The 21,984-nt window shown below is 34.4% G+C and overlaps 1 protein-coding gene across 1 annotated transcript in view; it reads left to right on the top strand.

The window, feature by feature from the left end:
• LOC136040663 (multiple epidermal growth factor-like domains protein 8) overlaps positions 1-21,984 on the top strand; it is a gene marked incomplete in the record, with an annotated part of 168,217 nt that overhangs the window by 12,646 nt on the left and 133,587 nt on the right. The window contains 4 exon segments of the mRNA XM_065724950.1: positions 1,838-2,098; positions 8,016-8,173; positions 14,885-15,992; positions 16,969-17,106. Of these exon segments, the coding sequence (XP_065581022.1) occupies positions 1,924-2,098; positions 8,016-8,173; positions 14,885-15,992; positions 16,969-17,106 (1,579 nt within the window).

Below are 21,984 nucleotides of genomic sequence, written 5' to 3'. Positions count from 1 at the left end.
CAGTTAACGGTTCATTTAAATGAGGCTTGAGTTAATTGGGTGCTAAGTTGAAGAAGGGTTGAATTATGTAGGAACTACAACAGTTTACTGTAGACATCGAAGTTAAATCTGTTTCGTAACAATGCAATCATATAGCAAAGGAAGTTACTATTTCATTTTCCATTCAGCACTTTTTCCAAATATGAATCAACAAGCATACACGCCTAATCTAAGCTTGTCGTGCATTGAATTAGCCTTGCAATTTATAAGTACTAAGTGTAGTTTGTTTCTTTTCGCTTTCTTTCTTTATTACTCTATCAGTGTTGTATCTTACATTTATGGTGGACAATAAATTTATAAATAAATAAACATAAAAATGTAAGCATTTTCTTAGATCTTAGATCTTTTAGTGCCTGTAGAACATAATTTTGCAAAACATTTGCTTTGGTTGTTATACTGCTATTAAGATCTTTTTGAATGTATAGTTTCAACTTGTTGCCACACCAAATTGTGAAGTTAAACAAGCAGAACCTTTTCTGTTTACCAAAAAAGTTGAACTGAAAAAGTGTACTGCCTAATTCACCTGCATCCTTCAGTTGAGTATTTTATCAATCGTTATTATACTGCATCCATGTCCTGTTGAACAAATAAGGCTAGTGGCAAAGTGGCAAAATTTAGTGAGAAAAAGTAATTTTTTTTCATAGGCAGCACAATAGCACTGCCTAATTAAGAGTGATTTAGGTTAAATGTATTATTTATTTTTATCCTTTTTTCAACTAAGGAACTTCGTATGGAAGGAATTGTTATAGTAATTTTGGAAGGAGCTCATTTGATTGAAAATCTACTGGATTTCTGGACTTATGAGAGCGTTAAGGTAAAAAGTTTAAGAAATGATAAAGGAGAAGTTGAACAAGATTAAACACAATGGGCATACAGGTTGTCAAACGGGTATATAAGTAATATCAGGAACACCTTAGAGTATTCAGTCAAAACTTCCAGGGCATTATCAGGGGAATCTCCTAATGACCAAAACACAATATTTTCATACTAATACTGTTAGTACTACTAATCCTACCACTGCTGCTAATGCTCCTACTACTACTACTGTTAGCAAGGGTATGAAGGTATGACTAAGGGAAGGCTTAGAAATTTCAGAGAATATTGAGGGGGTAGTTGAAATAAACCAAAACACACCATGTTTGTGCTACAGCTTGGAACATTAAGTTTAAACTTAAGGAGCTCGTTGTAGGGGATGTTGAACCAACCAAAATATAATATTTGCATGCTGTTATTACTGCTGCTACTGCTACTAATAGCTAAGTTAAGATTATTAAATTAAAATGTTTAGGGAATGTTAAAATAAATCAAAACTCACTATGTACATGCAGGCTGTCAAAAGTACAAATCAGCAATGTCCTAGAAGTGCTTAGGGTATTAAGTTGAAACTTTCAATGTATGTTGACAGGGATATCGAAAAAAAAAACTGTTATGTGCATACTGCTGTTAATGTCATTACTGCTACTACAACTATTGCTGCCAAATTAGCTAATGGTTTTAACGTAAAGCTTTAGAGAATATTCAGGACTAACTTTTTATACCCTTAGTTCTATTTCTATAATAAGCTCTGAAATTTAGGCTCATACAGAATACTAAAATCTGGTCAAAGAACTAAAGTAGGCAATGTAAACAAATTCGATGATAATGAAGTAAACAAAGGAAGAAAAACAACAATTGAAAAAGTGTGAATATGTAACATGTCCACACCTGTATAAGTGTACAGTCGAAGGAGACTTCAATCCACTTATAAGCACCCAAATAGCTGACAAGTAATGACAAATGACTAAAATAGTTTTTCTAGGAATGGCTAATCTGTTCAATTGTCTGAGAAGCTGCGTTGTGGTACATTCTGTATAAATATGCTTAAAATCCTGTCTTTTAACAAGAATGCATTTTGTTGGCCTTTTTGCATCATTTAGCTTCCTCATAAGTACTTCATGGGCTGTTCCGTTTTATACCTGTGATAAACAGAAAACCATCCTCAGAAATTCTACCTATGGAAGAATTAGCAACGGTCCCTATAATTATGTTGAAGATTCATACTGCATATGGCTCATTATTGGTGAGTGTTTTTAAGATTAGTTCTTTTTTAATTATTTTTATGATTTAATTTATTCTCGTTTACTGACATAATACATTTTAGATGTTTTCACTTATTTGACTTTATTAAATGAAAAATTCTTAAAAATTTAAGGAATAAATATCACTATATGTTTAGCCTATTAAACTGACAATCCACAGTCATTTGTTCTTTTTTTCAGTAATTTGCAAATTATGTTTTGTGTTGAGAAGGCATGGGGATTATTTACACTACTCATGTTAATTTTTCCTTGTTTTGAGTTTGACTCTGTTAATTATTGTAATTTCTGTTCATTTTGGGTTTCATTTATTTATTGATCGTGGTATGGGATGGTTTTATGATTGGAAGATTATTTGACTGTATTTCTACTCATTTTTGGCTTAATGGAGCTCTTTACTTTTCTTTGAGAAACTTGTTTTGTGGAAAAAGTTTTTTAATTTGTTTTCTGTTCGTTTTCTATTGATATAGTCTTTTTTTGAGGGATTTTTTTTTATCTTTACAGTTACTTCTATAAGAATCAGTTGCTTGACTTTCTATTTGTATATTCGAGAAACATTTTTAGAAATGTTTAATCCTGACCTAAATAATATCGTTTAATTTAGTTTTATGTCGCCTCAAGCTGACCTAAAAAAAAAAAAAAAACAAACATTTTATCATTCCCGAAAAATTCTTTCTTTTCTCTTTGTGTGGCATAGCGTGTTTCGGTTTTAGTTCCATAAAGGTTAAATATTTCCATTTTTTTGCCTTAATACTCTTAGTTTTAGAAGCAGTAGAATCAGAATTTATAGTAGTAGCCTTAGGTTTACTGACAGTAGCAATAGTAGAAGTAATACTAATAGTAACAGCAGTAGTAGTATGAGTAGAGGCAGTAGCAATAGGATGCAAATATTTTCTTTTGGTTAGTTCAACTTCCCCAACAACAGCCCTGTTGGGTTCAGCTTCAGCGACCGAACTGTTCCTAGAATATTGCTGTTATGGCCTTTTGGCAGCCTGCATACAGACAGTGTAATGGGATTAAGTCCCCTCCCCCCAAAAAAAAATCCTTGAAAATTTCACTTTCATACCCTTAGACACAGTTGTATATATATATATATATATATATATATATATATATATATATATATATATATATATATATATATATATATATATATATATATATATATATATATATATATATTTATAATTAACATATTGGTCACAAATAAAACACAACATAGAAATCTCCATATAATACTAACAAAACAAGACTGCATATAATAGTAGTCATAGTAGTAGTATTTGTAATACTAGTAGTAATACTAATAATAATAACGGTAGTACTAGTAGCAGCAGCAGTATCAATTTATTGCCTTTGCAATTAGTTTCAATAAAAAGTGGTAGTAGTGGTAGTAAATGTAGCAGTATGAAGTATTAGTAGTACATATTGCCTTTTGGTCAGATGGTTTTCCCTTTTTAGCATTCTCTGAAAGCTCCAACTTAATAACCAAATCATTTCTTGAGATATGCTCTTTTGACAATGTGCATGTACATAACGTTTTTGATTTAGTGCAAATTATCCCAAACATAATAACTGGACCTTTCAACAATGCTGAACAGAACAGTTCTGTTAAAATTTTGATCCGTTGTGTTTTCAGGAATGACGGCTTGTGGGGAAGGGGCTGGTTGCCCTAAAAAAGGCACAAGATGTTCTGACTTCCAATCAAATGAGCCCCGTCTGATCTGAAGTTTATACTATCCTTTCGATAAAAATCTTATATTCCAGGGCTATAACTCACAACCCTTGCCCCTGGGCTCTAAAGGGGTTTGACCATCCTGAAGGAGCTACTATATGGTCTTTAGACTATTGTAAACAAAATTGCTATCTCCCAGTTTTGATGGGATGTGTTTGGGTAAAAGAGGGTATCAGGGATGGGAAAAGGGGCTAGTTACTCACCATCACTTTCAACTCTTATAAAAGACACTAGAACTTGTGACTCCCAATAGAATGAGCCCCCTCCGAAGTTTGTACGACCGCCTTTTCCATTAAAACGTATATGCCTGTGGGAGGGCTGTGGTCTTCAAAGACTTAATTATTGAATCTTTCAGCTATGCTGAGCAAAATAGCTATCACAAAATTTTGATTGTGTTTATTTGGGAAAATAATTCTCGTTGGGGAAAATGGTGGTTGCCCTCCAATCACTTTCAACTATTAAAAAGGGCACTAGACGTTGCGGTTTCCGACCAATTTAGCCCCTTTTGAAGTTTCAACAACAACTCCTATATGAAGTGCCCTGTTTTAAAACCGCAAGGAGGAGGTAGCTGCCCTCTGATGGCTTTGACTCTTAGAAAGGACATTAGAACTTCTGATTAAAAATCTAATGTGCCCTCTCTGAAGTTTATAGGACCAACCTTTCTATAAAAAACCTTATATACCCCCAGGATATAATTTATAACCCTTGTCCTGAAAGTTATGGGGGGGGGGTCATCCCCAGAAACTTAATTTTCAGCCCTTTGAACTGCACTAAAAAAATAGCTCTCTCGAAATTTTGATAATGCCTGTTCGGGGAAATGATGGGTGGGGGGGGGGCTGGTTGCCCTCCAATCACTTTTGACTATTAAAAAGCACACTAGCCGTTTCAATTTAAACTCGAATGAGCTCTTTTGAAGTTTCTACGACAACTCCTTGTATACGAAGCGCCCTTGTCTAAAAAAATACATTGTGCCCACATCACTCTACGTAGGCAGCGCTGTTGCGCTGCCTATGATATCAAGTGAAATTGCTGTGATACCTTATTAAATCGCTTTTAGATTACTAATGAACAACGAAATTATAATATATCTCTTGGATTTGTGATTAAGCATGATGACAGGTTTAGCTTCTTTGCCTAATTTTAGATTAATCATTTTCTTTTGACTTAGGCTGTGTACTACAAAGCTTAGAGTTTAGAAATTTCCATCAGAAAATTTTAGATCGCTTAAATATTGGTCGATTATATAGGCAAGACGATGTTTTTCTTCAATACTCTTTATACTTTTTTTGTATAGGCTTTAAGGAACAAAAAGGGAACTATATGTAAAAAAACAACATATAAACCATCCCTATTAGTGGTGAAATCATTAAGTTCTTAGGTCCAGCCATAATTATATGGCTGCAGACTTCTGTCCAAAGAGAAATGAGGAACTAAATGCCCCACATGGAAAATTAAAGGCATTCCAATCGCCTGTAGCTATGACTGTTGAATAACTTTCCTTTCAGGCCCTAGTAAATTCTTTGCAATGCTTCTATAAACGCAATCTAGCAACATTCTCTTGCAACAATGAAGGCACTAAGAAGCATGATCAAAATTAAAAATATACGGGAATTCCATAAAAAAAATATACTCTTATTGCCTTAATGAATTTCATAGCTGCTTTCGACTCTGTTAATTACCAATCACTATCGCTCATTTTACTAGTGGTAGAACGAACTTTCGGTCTTCCCGAACCCTCTAAGAAGGCACTCAAAGCTGCGTTCTTGTGGACGGAAGTAAAAGAAATTCCTTCTTAATCATGACTAGTGGACACTAAGGATGTGGTGCAGCACCAGAATTATTTAATTGCTTCCTCGATTTCATGATGAAGAAGACCCTCTAGAAAGCCTTTGAACTATTTTTCTGTCAAAAATTCTTCTTTAGAGCTAATGTAAAAAATTTATAGCCTTAATCTGACTCCTTCAACTGATCGCTGTACTGATATCTTTGTCTAATAAGGCTTCGACGACAATGTTCAAATCACACAATATAAAAATTATGATCATTGACAAAGACTGAATATCAGGCCTCCAGTACTGCAAACTTTGCCTCCTGTGATGTTGAAGTCGTCCTTAACTTCTCTTAGCTTGGATCATTAGTTAGCTTTAATGGTTAGCTCAGCTCGAAGAGGCGGGACCGTACTTTCAACGTGTAAGTATGTTCGCTCACCTCTGTACAAGGATTTTCTGTCAGCAATCCTTTGCTCGAGCGACTCAAAACCAAGTTTGTAAAGCCTTTGTATCCTTTGTAATGTTGTATGGGTTTGAAATTTGGCTCTTAATGCAGGCCCTTGCCAGAAAAGTAAATGCTGCGCAGCAATTACATTACAAGGGTTAAGAGAATCTGGTGGTGCAATCAAGTTAAGAGTCACGCTCCTTGCCAATGCAATGCACTTTATGTAGGCCATTTTAAGACACTGTCTCTGTTGATTTGCTCATCTAATATGTCTATCCAATTACTTTATTGCCTGGGTGACGTATGACTTCAGCCCAGCCCTTCAGAGTTTAAAATTCTGAAAAACACTCAAGAGTAGAACTCATGTTGAGAAACCAAGGGGAAAAAATTAAGATACAAAATCATGGTACCCATCATGTAGAAACACTAATCCTGGTTCAAGATCGTGCTCACTGGAGACATCAGATAGTGTTGAGGTCCCTCTGCACCAATGGTTCTCCATTACAAGCCGCAAATTATTTTAACTAACTCATGGTTTTCTGGATTTTCATTCAGTTTTTTACCCGGGGAATTGTAATTCTTTTCGTAAGGCTTCGCAGGATATAACATCATAATGTGTATATTAGAGTCCGAATGATATGGATTTGTGTGGTCTGATACCGATACCGATATACCGGTTTCGCACCGATAGGGTACCGAGATAATATGCCGATAAATTCCTCTCCGGAGAAAATCCTAACCTAGAGTTTAAGCCACCCATTATCTGCGCATATTCAAACTCACATGTTTCTCCCTGGTCTATTACACACCAAAGAACAACCTCAATAATTCACTCCGGATTCCAAGCATTAGGCCATTTACAAGATTTGATTTTCTTGACCTTTTCTGACTAGCAGCTTTTGAGCACACAAACGAAATAGTGGATATTTGTGGAAATTACAAATGTAAAAAAAATTGATCGAAGAAGCCGGTTTAGTTACATGAACACAAATATGTGTAAATTTGATTGAAAGAAGCATAAGATATCTACTGAAATTAATTATCCTATGCTCAAATTTCAGTGGCGTGACTTTAAATTTTAATCATTCACATATCAATGTGAAAACTTTATATTTAAATGATATGGTCTCTTACTAACGAATCCATGATAGGCTGGATACAGGGGACAGCAAGAGTTTTGAGTTTGGAGGAGGACTTGAAAGAATTTGGCGATAGAATCGTCCAGTATGCCGACAAATGTGGACACACAAGCTAAGTTGTCAAGGTAACTAGGTAAATTTTCGAAGGTGCTGACACGCAGCGGCGACACCTTGGAACTCCACCTTCCCTCCCTGCAATTCCCCCTCACCCCCTTAGCTGCACCTCTGACTGGATATCATGGCTTTAACCGACTGAATCTTTGATCTTTCACCCACGCAAGGTACTATTCATTAAAAAGAAATGTATGGTTTATTGTATTCTTTTTAGTTTTTTTAGTAGAAAATGTACATTTTTGAAGTCATTTTACATTTAGAACATTGCTGCACCAGATATGTATTGACATCAAATGTACTTTGACTTCATATGAATCATCTTTCCTGCTCTCTCCACCATGGACAGACTTAGCGTGTGGCTCTGCCTCCAACGTTCGGAGAAGCAAAAATTATCTAAGAAAATCTGGTGCCATCTTCTGGAAAAGTTACGCGTAAAAAAATATATCAGCCGATAACCGATATGTATTTTGCGAAATCCGATAATCATACTGACCCTCATATCGGCCCGATAATATCGGTCGGGCCCTAGTGTATATCATAAAGATCTTTTTTTTTAGCGTAGCTTGCAGTACGCATCCAAAAGCAAGTCCGTTATCCTTATCCATGTCCCCATTGGCTAAAGGCACTCTCGGTTAAGACACACTCCATGTTCTCATTATTTTTATGTTTTAATCTTTATAATACTTGTTTCCACTTTAGGTGAGACTGGTCAATACATCTATGTAAAATTTGAGTACATAGACCTTCATTGTAGCGACAGATTGGTTCTTTACAATGGAAACTCAACAGAAGCTCCCATTATTGGCTCTTACAGTGGCAGTCTTCAACCACGAGCGGTATTTGCTTCATCAGGATCAGTATGTCTGTCAATATATTTGTGGCTATTAAATAAAAAAAACTAGTTTTTTTAACTGAAAGTAAGGAGCGACATTAAAATTTAAAACGAACAGAAATTACCCCGTATATGAAATGGGTTGTCCCCTCCTCAACGCCTCCCTCTTTACGCTAAAGTTTTTAATTGTTTTAAAAAGTAGAATTGTGGCAAAGAGTCAAACTTTAGCGTAAAGAGCGAGGGATTGCGGAGGGGACAATCCATTTCATGTATTTTCATTGTCAGGCTCATCATGTTGTGAAATGTCATTGATATTGTCTTTCTCTTTTTCGGATAATTTAGGAAAAAACTTTGTCCAAAAAAGAAATGTTTGAAGAAAAGTAATGAGCCATATCTAAGCCTAAGACGTGCTGAAATGAAGTTGTACAATAATTTAAGCTTAAAATGACCAGAAATCAGTATTAATGAATAAATGAAAACCCCAAAATAACAAAAATTAAAATATACAATCAAACAGAAAGGGATAATGACATAGATGAATAAGTAAATCCTTAGACGAGTAGAAACTAAAACGAATAATCAGTTCAAACTTAAAACAAACAGAAATTACTACAAGTGAGATTAGGTCTTCTTGCTCCCTCCCACCATACCCCTAAACTTCCAAAAGGCTTTTGCGTAATTTATGTCTTGTTGGAAGCTAAATGTGTTTTAAATAGTGTGGTTTAATTTTTGAAATAGTGAAAAAAAATTTCCATAATATTCATGCTGACTTTAAAGAATTAATGGAATAAACTGAATGCTTAATGTATGGTTATACTAATGTCTGGAAATCTGAGCAATTCAAGACTCAAAGACTTCAAGACCTTTATGTTACAGACATTCCTGCTTTTTGAGTATGACAATTATTAAAGAATAATGTTTAAAACATAGTTGAGTTTCGGTAAGTGCAAATAACGCTAGAGCTTTTGAAAGTTTAGCAGTAATGGGGGGTGGGTAATGTAGTAATTTCTGTTCATTTCAAGCTTTGCTTAATTATTCCCTTTAGTTTCTATTTGTCTTAGGATTTATTTAGTAATCTATGTCAGAATCAAGTATCTGTATGTTTGATATGATTATTTATTTTTATCTTTGTTTGTTTTTTATTTTATTTTTTGTTAACTGACGGTAATTTCTGGTCGTTTTAAGTTCCAACTATTAATGAGAACATTTTAAAAACCTGGCTGTACATGTATTCTGATTGGGTTCAACATCCCCCTCAACATTCTCTGAAAGTTTCAACTTAATGCTCTTAGCTTTTCTTGGGATATTTAACATATGCCTTTAGACAATCTGGATACGCATGGTTTTTTTTGGTTTAGTTCAACGTCCCCTCAATATTCTTTTGAATTTTTAATTTAATACCCTCGTTTATTCCTGGAAAGTTTCAAATTAATACTTTTATTCGTTCATGAGATTATGCAGATACACTTCTATGACAGCCTGGATGCATACAGTCATTGAATAGCTTTGTCAACTTGATCGCTTTAGCTGATCCTGGGGTACTGCAAATATGGAGTAATGACAGCCTGGATGCACATAATGTCATTTTATTTAGTTCATTATACCCCTCAACATTCCTTTAAAATTTCAAATTATTGGAGATGCGACCTTTTGACAATCAAAAAGACACAACCTAATAAAAAGACACAACCATTGTGTCTTTTGATTAGTTCTATATCTCCCTCAAAAACTTACTATTTTATGCCCTTATTTGTTCCTGAAATTCTGGAGATATGCCCTGTTGATAACCTGTATATAAATTTTAATCTAGCTTAATATCCCATCAATGTTCGCTGAAAATTTCAAAGCAATATCCCTAGCATTTCCTGAGATATTATAGATACGCCTTTTTGATAACCTCATTAGACATTGTGTCTTTTGGTTTGGATCAACATTCCTTGAAAGTTTCAACTTACTGCCCATTGCCGAGGTAACGCTAGAACGTAGCTTTGATTTTTATATTCGTTATGACTATACTGTATTGACCAATAAGAATATAAGTACATTAGCTATTAGCTATATTCTTCTTTACTATAAGAGAATTTGAGGTTTTTTCTGTGTTACTGGATGTAACGATATGAATTTGTTTCCGCTTTTTATCCTACTTCTATGCATTCAGTAGTTTTTTACTCCCAACTCCCTTACCCTCTAGGGAGTGAGAGATATTTCAGAAATGCCTCTCCAAGTTTTTTTTTGTTAAAAGTATTTCTGGTTTTATTCTAAGATGCTTGAATTATGGGAATATCAAAATGGTTGTAAGGTCAGTTAAACTTTTAGCTGTTGACAACATCGAAAGGAAACATGTAAAATGAACAAGATTAGTGTTATTAAATGGCCCTGTATTAGCGCTGGATTGATGCTCTGCTTGACAATACGTGACTCAGGGTTCGACTCCCGCTACTGCAATGTTGAACGACATGCCTACTATATGTGCCTGTAAAAAAAAAAACAAACAAAAAAAACAAAACAAACTAAGCCAATGAAATGTCGATGCGACACGCTTTGTGCCATCAATGGCTCTAAAGGATCTATATCTTTTTATACTAGACCTACCATTAGATTACTAATTATATTATCTTTCCAAATATCATGGTTGCTTCTCTGGCAATGCCCCTCCCCCATCCCAATGGTTTCTAGCTTTGGATCTAGGATATATAAGTAAATAAAGAAAAGCCCAAAACGATGAAATTCTTATTTTATAATATGCAGCATGCTTCTGTTAATATGATTATCATGTTTACTCCGATTATTATCAACCTTTTAAATTCATTTCAGATAGTTTTTTCATAGAACAATTGAATTGAAAACCCCGGTGGAATGTGGAGACATACTGTATAACGAAATGCAAAACAACGGAGGAATAAATCGTATATTTGGACCACCCGGGGGGGGGGGGGAGAGGTTGGGATGGATTGTCTGAGAAGTGACCGTGATACATGGAAAAAGAATAAAATAAGGAACACAATTGTACTATTTTCATTTTAATGACAAATTTTCTATAGAAGTGGTCAGCCACTAAAAGTTCACATAAGTTTAAGTAAACTATTTTTTTTTCTGGTAAAATGTGTTTTTTCAATTTGATTATCCAAATTTCGCTTTAAAAGATACACAAATAGAAACTGGATGTAGTGATTTAGAACAGCAGGGGGGTTGCGTCTAAACATTCAAAGTACTCCTTTGAAATGATATTTGGTGCAGGATTTAAAACTAAATACCTTGGTAAAACAATTGTTATTATTTAATGCTTCGAAATTACCTATTGTTCTTGTTGGAACTCTTAGTATGGAGAACTTATTATATGAAACCACCGGATAAAAAAAATAAAAAAGAATATAATGGTTTACTCCATTAAGAAATATTTTTAAAAAAATTAAAATATCCCAGATAAATACCATCTTCACTTCTCTCTTGTTTGTCGTATAAAACTGTAAAACCGTCAAAGAACTCCAAACAGCGCCAGGAAGTTGTTGCGGTAGGCAAAATTCAGCTTTTCTAGCTGCTCACCCACTGCAACATTTTCAATCTTTCCTTTAACCCAAGAGGTCCAATCAACCCTCTGCCTATACCTTAGTCGATTGTTCCGTATGAGAGCAAGTCCATCCTGTCGCATCACAGTTCAGGTCAGTGCTTCCACAATCTTCAAATCTTTCGTTGTTTTCCGGAATGAAAATTTTTATCTCGCCAAAAATTAACGTTTGTATGTACAACGTTAACGCAAATTGCCAAATCAATTATTTTTGTTAACATTGATTTTTGGTGAGATTTCAGAGAATCTAATTGTATTTAGGGGATAAACTTAGAAATAGTTAAAGTACTGGCTCTAGTTTTTGAAATCGAAGAGCGACCTAAAAGGGAGGGGCACTGAGATAAACTATCTATTGCAAGATTTTTGCTCATACCAATTATATTAATTCAAACCACCAGAAGAGTCTAATAACCTGGACAGTTCTGGATACGATTATGGAATATGGCAAGTCTATTGTGAAGTGCAGAAAGTTGAATTTTCCGATTCTTATATATCTTCTTTTTAAATGTCTGTATATCTACTATTCTGCTGTGGTTTGGCGTTTGTAGCTGCTACATCATTCGGGACCTTTAACGCCATATACTTGCTTCTTGAAAGTGGTCCTTTCCATACAGCCAAAGTTGCGAGGATTCGTCCGAATTAAAAATAATTGACAACATGTAAAAGCAGACAACAAAGTCAAGGGGTTAGCAATGGAAAAATGTTTTCTTGGAGAATACTTGACTTGATAATTGTCGGCTCCGATTTTTTCCAATTTTTCACAACAACGTAGAACGTATAACAACGGTGATTCTTGCCTTGCTTTTTAGTGTCAAAAATTGTTCGTTTTCCAAATATTCTGCTGGAGCCAGGGTTTTCAGTGTTGTAAAACTGGTGAATTAGGTTACATATAGGACGTCCTTAGAACCAGGCGCATGGAGAACATTGGATCAAATGACATATAAAATATTGTTAAAACAACACCAGAAACTATAAGGGCTCGGCACTTATGAAGAGTTAGTAAAGAAATATAGGCTTTTTTTCTATGCTTTTTTCACTTCGTATAGAAGGAGTGGCTGTAGAAACTTGGAGTAAGCCTCATTCTATCAGGAATTGAAAGTTCTAGTGTCCTTTTACTGAGTAAAAGTGATAGGAGGGGAAATAGTCCAGCCATTTTTATGGTATCGGATCAAATTGTTCAGATAATCATTTTGCTAATAATAGTCAAAAGGTCCAGTAAAATAGATATGCCTCTAAGAATGGTATAACTTATGCAGCTTCAGGGATGAAGACTCTAGTTTATGGATAAAGCATGCATCGTCTATAGTTTTATAGTTGAAAAAATGGGTATTTTCAAGTTTGTATGTCCAGTTGATGTAACGTAGACAACACTCAATCCAAAATATTTATCATTATGTGATACTAAATGTCTTTTCGTAAGACTCAGTTTTTTTTTCTGTTTAGATATAATTTTTGGCATTTTCCACAATAAGAGATTGATGAACTTAAAAAACGTGTGTCTCAACTGATAATTTTACCTTATCAATAGAATCCAGACGAATTTACTTCTCTATTTTAGTACTTTCTCAAGTTGTCCCACAACCAACTTCCATTTCGGTTGCTATCAATCGTTCTTTTACTTCCTAAGTCTCACTAACAGTGCATGTTCTTTAAGCTGAAACTCTAAAGATTACATGGTAATTTGTTCTTGGACCTGTGAAAGTAGATTGAAAAATATTTTGGTCTTGCTATATTTTTCTGGTTGTAAGGTGATTTCGAAAACCACATTGCAGTGCCATCACAAAGAATAAAAAAAGAGAAGAAAAACGAGAATTGAGTTTTACAGGGTCAACAAAGATGCTTGATGAAACAAAATAGATATTTTGGGAGAGTAACCGCTTTCCTTCTTCAGCGCTATTAGCTTTCTCCCTAACAAGAGATATGAACGAACCTTGATAGAATGCTCTCCATAAGCATGTCAAAGATAATTTTGTAAACCGCGGTAGCCTGGCATCAGAAACATTAAAAAACAAAAGAGAAAAAAAACGAGAATGGTGTTTTATAAGATAAACAAAATGCTGGATGAAACAAAACAGTTATTTCAGGAGGATAATCGCATCCCTTCTTTAGCACTATTAGCTATCTTCCTAACAGTTTTCCTTCTTCAGCACTATTAACTTTTTTCATAAACCTCTTACTTCTTATAGAATATACTTGTTGTTTTATTTTCAGTTTTTTTTCCTCTTTTGTTAGTAGTACACCCTTGTGAGCGACGCTTTTGGTGTACAACCGATTGATTTTGTTTGTGTTTTTTTTTTTTTTATAAAAAATTATTGTTATTGTTATCGCTACTAACAAAAGATGTAAATGTACTAACGACCTTGGAATAGTTCTCTCCATTTGGGAGCGGTCAAAGCCTCCTTATAATAGCGCTGAAGAAGGCAAGGGATTGTACTCCCGAAATATCCGTTTTTTATTTTCTTTGGCAATGTAAAACCCCGTTCACATTTTCTTCTCTTTTATTTGTACTGGCCGTAGTGCAATTTCGTCAAAATCCTGAGTTGCGTAAAGTTGGAGCCAATTTTCCAAAATCGAGTGAAAATGGCAGTAAAAACTAAAAAAGCCATTTGGTACCATAAAGGTGCTATTTGGTACTATAAAAGTACTATAAAGGTACTCCATAGTACTATAAAGGTATGTACTAAAAAACTGATCTGTTTCTGTTGATGCTTGAATTATGTAGGTTTATCTTATTTTTGACAAGATTTAAGAAGAAACTAAATTTCAGCGGGGGGAGGGAGCAAACTGAGGTTTGGGGGGCGGGAACTGAGGTCTGGGAAGGGCAGTTGCCCATCTGCCTCATAAGCAAATTACGCCCCTGTTTACTGGGCCTTTTATAGTTTCGTGGAGTATTTTATTTTGAGTAGTTGTATTCATTCCTCTACATCTGCTTGTATTTTGACCAGCAATGTCACCTATTAAACCCCCTGTTTTTTTTTCAAACACATTAAGCAATAGAAGTCTGTCTAAAAGCAAGTCTCAAGAAGTTTTTCACATCAACTTTTCTAGTAGTAAAGCTTGTTAAAACTGTCTTAAAACTATACCCAAACTTTATTGATGTTTTGTATGCATAATTTTACAATCATTTTTGCCTTATCATCATAAGTGTATTGAACTGCTTTTATTTTTCAGATGTTGATTTATCTGTTCAGTAATGTTAAAGAAGTCAGTGGAGGTTTCTCATTGGTATATAGCATAGCTCTCCCTTTCAACTGTCAAAGTGGAGATCAGACTGAATGTGGAGATTGTGCAGCATCATCCATGTTTTGTTTTGGTGCTCAAAATTTATTGTCGCAAAATACTGCTTGGCAACTATTAGATTTTGCTTTACCAATATCGAATTTATTACGGTTAGGCCATCAAGTTATATATTCTAAAGTAGATGATAAGCTGTATTTATTTGGTGGTACAGATTTCAATACTATTTATGGTGATTTGTTAGTATATAATTTTGATAATGGGAAGTGGGCAAATTTTAGTTTAAAATTTGATATAAAAGACTTCAAAAGTACAGTGTTTGAAAGTCTGTCAATACCTGGCACAACTACAGACTTGCCAAATGTCGATGTAGAATCTCAAGAAAATGGAAATACTCATTTTATTAGTGACAAAATTTCAGAACCTAATTTTCACAATGGATCTCATTTATTTGTAAAGCGTGCAGTTAGTGATAACGTCAATATGTTTGAAAATATGCATTCCCCAAAAGCGAGATATTTCCATAAAATTTGTGAATTTCGGAATGGATTTCTGCTATTTGGTGGTATTTTAGATGATGGCTATGTGAAAGATGATCTGTGGTTTTACAATTTTGAAACAGCCCAATGGAAATTAATTCAAAGTAAATGGGCACCAAAATTGCACAAGCATACATTAACTACTATCAATGACACTGTGTATCTAATTGGTGGTGTCAATGAATATGGGCTCTACTCTGGAAAAATTTATTCAATAAAAATAGATAAAAACTTAACAGTTCACAAATCTTGGTCGGAAGTGAGAGTTAAAGGAGCTCGTATGCCTGCCCTGGCTGGGCATTCCAGTGTTTATGATCACCAATCTAATTTGGTGGTAATTTACGGAGGATTAATTAGTAACACAGCAAAGGAGTCTAAGCTTAGTAACAAAATGTTCTTACTAGATTTACAGGAAGGATTCCTAAGTGAAATTAACCAAAAATTGAGTGGACTAGAAAGTCACGTCCCTATTGGGAGAGTTTTTCATACTGCGGTCATTGTAGGTAAGATTTTTTTTTACTATACTCTTTCTTCTTTTAGTTTAATTGTAATAGATTCTAATTAATGTAGTCATTGATACTCCGCGATCATATTGAAATATTTGCTTCGGATTTTATGGGGAGATATTTAAAACATTTGAATTCTTAAACATGTAAAGCTAAAGCAAACATTAAGCTAAAAGATAAAAATGTTAAGAGTTACCTTTATTTTGTTTTTCAAAAGTTCTTCTTAGATTGAGGACACGTTTTATCTTGGGGCTAGAAGTAGGAAGTTAATTGACATTTTCAAAGTGGGGCGTAAGAAGGTGAGATTGTACCTAAGAATAGGGTCGGTTATCACACTATATTTTATGTAGAAAAAGTGTAATTGAGGTTCTTGGCTCCCACATTTGGAATGTGTGTTTTCCTTTAAAATTGGTTATTTTTCGGTTTATCAAATATGCCTGATGAACTGAACTGAACTAGATATAAGGGTTTCTCATTGTGCTTATATTTTTTTTGTGACTCTTGCAAGAATAGGACTTGTTATAACTTTACTGGTGGCTTTCAGCAATAGTCTAAGTACTATCTAGAGGATTAGTTATTCCTTGGTCTTACAGGTTCCATTAGAAACCAACCTGGTCATAACCTGAAAATTACCCTTACATTTGATTTAAGCAATTTTTGATTTCATTTGCATAGTCCAAGACAGACAGAATACATGGCATTAAGGGTAAACCAATTTTTTTTATAAGGTAAATAGGATGTATTAATCTAATGCAGTCAAGAATCAAGTTTGACTTCGCCTTTAAAGCTATGCTTGCTTGGGGCTTAAGATGGACTCCCAGTTTTTTTTCTTTTTTTTTGTTTGAGATTCGGATTCGAAGGAAAGATTCACTTCAGGAAACAGCTTATAAGTTTACTACCAAGTAAGTGCAAACTGCTAAAATATTTGAATTCATTTATGTCTCCTTTGTTAACTGCTCATTTTCTATTTTAGGTCGGTATATGGTAGTAATGGGAGGTCTTACAAACATAGGTGCATCTTCTGTAACCTGTATGGATTCTAAAATATATTTCTATAACATGGACTGTCACGTTTGGGTAGCTCATAGTGTTCTTGATCCTGTTCTTAGCGGTAAGAATTCACTCTTGCTAAATTTTGGCATAATGTCGTGGTTTTTGTTTAAGGTCTATCTGAGTTCTTACTCTTTTAGCCAAATGTATCTCTTCTTTTGCGATCTAATAAGCTAATACAGAAGTATTAAAATATTTTGTACAATATATGTTTTCTAGTTAAATGAAACAATTGGCATAATTGAAAAATTTGCATTTCTAAGACAACCTTGTCATAATCTACTTGTTTAAATGATGACGTAATGCTTAAATGCACTTCAATTATCTTATTAGAATAAAAAAATTCCAATTACAAGAAATATTTGAAATTGAAAAAAAAACTATAGAATAAACCTTGTAAATTTCTTGATTACCAGCTTGTTTCTAATTGACAACTATAAGCTCAAAGGTGCCAAAATGGGGAGAGGAAGAGAAGGTAGGGTTTTAGACAGCCTCCTCCTATATTTTGAAAACACTTTTTTATCATCAATAAAAAAGCTTCCCCCCTTACACTGTCGTGAACGCCACAGCATGAGCTGTGTCCAGTATAAGGTTGAAAGATTACAACAATGCATACATCAGTATACATTGTATATACAGTATTATGCATTAGTTAAAGAGGTTCAGTTTTTTGGACCGGACCGGTATTCCAAGGAGATGGAATCAGAGGGTCGTAATCTGTTCAGTTTCTGTGTCCTCCATGACAGAAAGACGTTTACATGTTGTTAAAAGGATGCATTAAATTACAATAATGTTAGAACTTCAAAACCCTATCCTTAGAGGAGCTTGGACTGAACGATAAATCCTTAAAATGATATATAAGTGTTTGATCAAAATAATCATGCAAAATTGAAGTTCCGCTCAATGTCAATCTTACTGCTTAATATATTGAAAGAAATACTTTGCCCCAAACAATTTGGTGTTCCAGTTCAAACTGGAATTCTGTTTATGGATAATTATTTAAGTTTATTTTATTTTACGTGATTGATGAAGTTTGCCATTTTTTTCAGGAGACTGACAATCTGTTTCCGTTGTTTTTCAATCTATTATTATTTTTTGCGAGTCTTTTGTTAGTAGGGCCTATGACAAGTATAAAATCATTTTTTTTACTTACCGTGTTTTATTTCATTTCAATAACTTCTTTTGTGATAGCATATAGTTTTATGGTATGGTCGAGAAGTTGTCAAGATCCAACACCACGTTGTTGTAGTAGGAATAGTAGCCTGTATTCTTGTGGTATTTATGTAAATAACGGGCATGGATACGACTGTGTGCACTTCGCAAAGAAGATAAGTTTTATGATGTTCAATAAAGCTGTAGAGGTCTGACTTGGGAATAGGTCCTTTCAGCATCAGGAGAGCTTAGACGCTGGGTGAATGAATATGTAATATTAAAAAGTCTTAGCTGTAAGAAAGGGAATACCCCTTTTCAGCAATAAATGATTCAATTAATGCTCACGTCCATTATTGATTTAACTTGTGATTTTATTTTATAGTTTTCTTCTTTTCCCTTTGTCTTTTATTTAGTAATTTTACAAGTATTACGTGTCTAAATTACGTCCGTAAGTACTTTTTTTTACGTAAGTCAAAAAATCGTCCCAAGGTTGGTTCGAATACCTCAGTTTGTAGTCTGTAACTTTTGTCTTAGGAACAATTTTGCCCCTTTGGAACTAAACCAACTGAGCATATTTGGATAATGATGCAAGCTCTTTTGGCTCTTGCCATATCTTACCAAGACCTCTGGTTTTTTATAGTGAAGAGTTCTTCATTCGCAACCATATTTGCATGCAAATTTCTATCCGGGTAAAAAAAAATCCTTGAACATAGACAAATATTTCAAGCTGACGTCATCATTTGAATCTGCATAAATTGGTAAATCCAATTCAATTTGGTTTCAGGAAGGTTAGAACTACAGAGATGATATTATCATATACTAGCTGTTGGGGTGGCGCTTCGCGCCACCCCAACACCTAGTTGGTGGGGGCGCTTCGCACCCCCCCCAAGCCCCCCCGCGCGCGTAAGTCGTTACGCGCCATATTAGTTACGCGCCATTGTAGTTGTGTCCCTATGTCCCACCTGTGAATATCCATGGGAAAACAATCCGTATTCAGATCTATACCTCATGATTCTAATGATTGCCCTTGAGCTTTGTTGATGGTGATTGCTAATCGACCATTCCCTGAGTCGCCATCGTCATTTATATATCCATCGTATTTTATATATTTTTTTCTTTTTAGTTTTTTTGTAGTTTTTACCTTTTTTTTTAGTTTTTTTAGTTTTTTTTTACTTATGTCCTGGTCGTCATTTATACTCCCTGTGTCCCGGTGCTTTGTTGATTGCTAATCGAACATTCCTTTTGTCCCGGTCGCTTTCTCTTTGAGTGTCGTCATTTATTTAGATTGTCAGGTTTACCGACTCTTGAACATGCAACATATAATTGTCCATGGGAAAAACAATCCATATTCAGATCTATACCTCATGATTCTAATGATTGCCCTTGAGCTTTGTTGATGGTGATTGCTAATTGAACATCCCCTGTGTCCCGGTCGTCATTTATATTCCCAGTATCCCGGTCGTCATTTGTGTCCCAGTGTTCCAGTCTGTAATTTCTCTTTGAGCGTCCCGTTCGTCTTTGTTTGATGGTGAGCTTTGTTGCCCCTTGAGCTTTGTTGATGGTGATTGCTAATCGAACATTGCCTGTGTCCCCGTCGTCATTTATGTCCCCCCTGTGCCCCCGGCGTCACCGTTGTAGTTGTGTCCCTGCGTCCCGGTCGTCATTTATATTCCCTGTGTCCCGGTCGTCATCCCGGTATACATTCGTTTTTGAATTGGTATATGATGAAATGAATTTTTAATTTTTTCCCTTTTTTTCCTTTTAGTTTTTTTTTATTGGTTTTGACCTTTTTTTAGGTTTTTTAGTTTTTTTATTTTTTCTTTTTAGTTTTTTTTGAAGTTTTTATCTTTTTAGTTTTTTTTATTTTTATTTATATTTTTTTAGTTTTCTTTTTCTCCTTTATTTTTCAGTTTTTTTCCTTTTTTTAGTTTTTTTTTCTTTTTTAGTTCTTTTAGTTTTTACCTTTTTTAGTTTTTTTTAGTTTTTTAGATGAAAATTTTTTTTAGTTTTTTTCCTTTTTTTCTTTTTAGTTTTTTATTGGTTTTTACCTTTTTTTTAGCTTTTTCAGTTTTTTTTTGTTTTTTCTTTTTACTTTTTTAGTTTTTATCTTTTTTATTTTTTTTATTTTTATTAATTTTATTAGTTTTCTTTTTCTCTTCTATTTTTCAGTTTTTTCCTTTTTTTTTTAGTTTTTTTTTAGTTTTTTTAGTTTTTTTAGTTTTTTAGCTTTTTTATTTTTTTTATTAGTTTTTAGTTTTTTTTGTAGTTTTTGCCTTTTTTTAGTTTTTTCGGTTTTTTTTTTAGTTTTTAGTTTTTTACCTTTTTTAGCCTAACCAGGATTTGAACCTGGGACCTTCATTCTCCGTTCTGACACCCTCTCTCATCAAGTGACTACTCCAGAATGTTCATTTTGGTGTTTTAAATGGTATATTATTAACCAAATTAATGTGTTTTACAATATACTAAGCATCGTCAAAGCAAAAATGATGGCAACTAATTTCATGACGTCAGCCGAAACATGACGTCACCTGATCCATCCACAGATCCACACACAGACAACTTATTTTTATATATATAGATAACTTCGGTAATAAATAGAGCTTTTGATAATAATCCTAGAGGAGCTCGTTTGCTTCTGGGTTTGATTAGCCATTTGATATTGTCGACCACCAAGTAATATTGCAAAAATGTGGATTTTATGGACTAAGAGGGGCTACTTTGGCTTTGTTTCGTGATTACCTCCAAAATAGAAAGCAGTACATTCACCTTGATGGATTTTCTTCAAGTTAAAGTCTTGTTGAATGTGGTGTCCCCCAGGGCTCCACAGGTCCTACTCTTCTACTAAGAAGGGCTCCACGTGCTCCCCCAGGTCTCCGTGGGCATACTAATGGGCCTGTCCCACAGGTCCATTAGGTCCTACTGTTTTTTTTTTATTTTTATTAATGATCTGCCAAATGCTGTTACAACTACCTGCACCTTCTGGGTCCAGGGTCACTACACCCTTATTTGCTGATGATACGGCATTGATGTGTGTTGCTTCAACTGAGCAACTACTTACCTCTACAATTAACACAGTAATGACTAAGACATGTCTATGGTTAAAGGTAAACCGGCTTGATCTAAATATAAGAAAGTCGAATTTGGTTACCTTTTCACGGTCTCTGAATTATTATTCTTGCATTACTGAAATAGCTTCACTGAAGAGAATTGCTAAGCGGTCAAGTTCCGTTAAGTACCTTGGGATTTTTATTGACGAAAATGTATCGTCTAAGTACCATGTAAGAGCTACAAGAAAAATACTATTGTGGAATTCAGAGATTATCCGTAAATGAAAATACTTTTTTCCTTCATATGTTTTACAGTTATTATATTTTTCTCTGATACATCCATATATTTTGTACTTCTCGTCTGTATGGCTTGGTACTTTCCCCTCAATACTCCGCCCAATAAGCGTACTGTAGAATAATGCCATTAGATCATTTTGTGGAATAGGGAACCGGGATTCGGTCAGGTTAATGTACAGTATAATTAATATAATGCCTGGATTGTGTGATTTTTATACACTGGTTTTTATGTATAAGTATTACTATGGGTGCATTCCAGACTGTTTAACATGAGTTTTTCGGGAAAGGTCCAACGTTCATTATCACGGAAGTCAGATAAGTGGAGATATTGAGACTCCTCGCCTAGTTTCAAGTAGGACTGCTTTTTCATTTATTTATAGAGTGGCGAAGCTGTGGAATAAGCTTTTCCCAAGTACCAAGGAATTACCCATTAGTCAATTTAA

This window comes from Artemia franciscana, chromosome 21 (genome assembly GCF_032884065.1).
Source record: "Artemia franciscana chromosome 21, ASM3288406v1, whole genome shotgun sequence".
In the NCBI taxonomy this organism is placed as follows: domain Eukaryota; kingdom Metazoa; phylum Arthropoda; class Branchiopoda; order Anostraca; family Artemiidae; genus Artemia; species Artemia franciscana.
The sequence above is the reverse complement of the archived record's forward strand: the minus strand, read 5'-3'. Positions and strand labels throughout refer to the sequence as shown.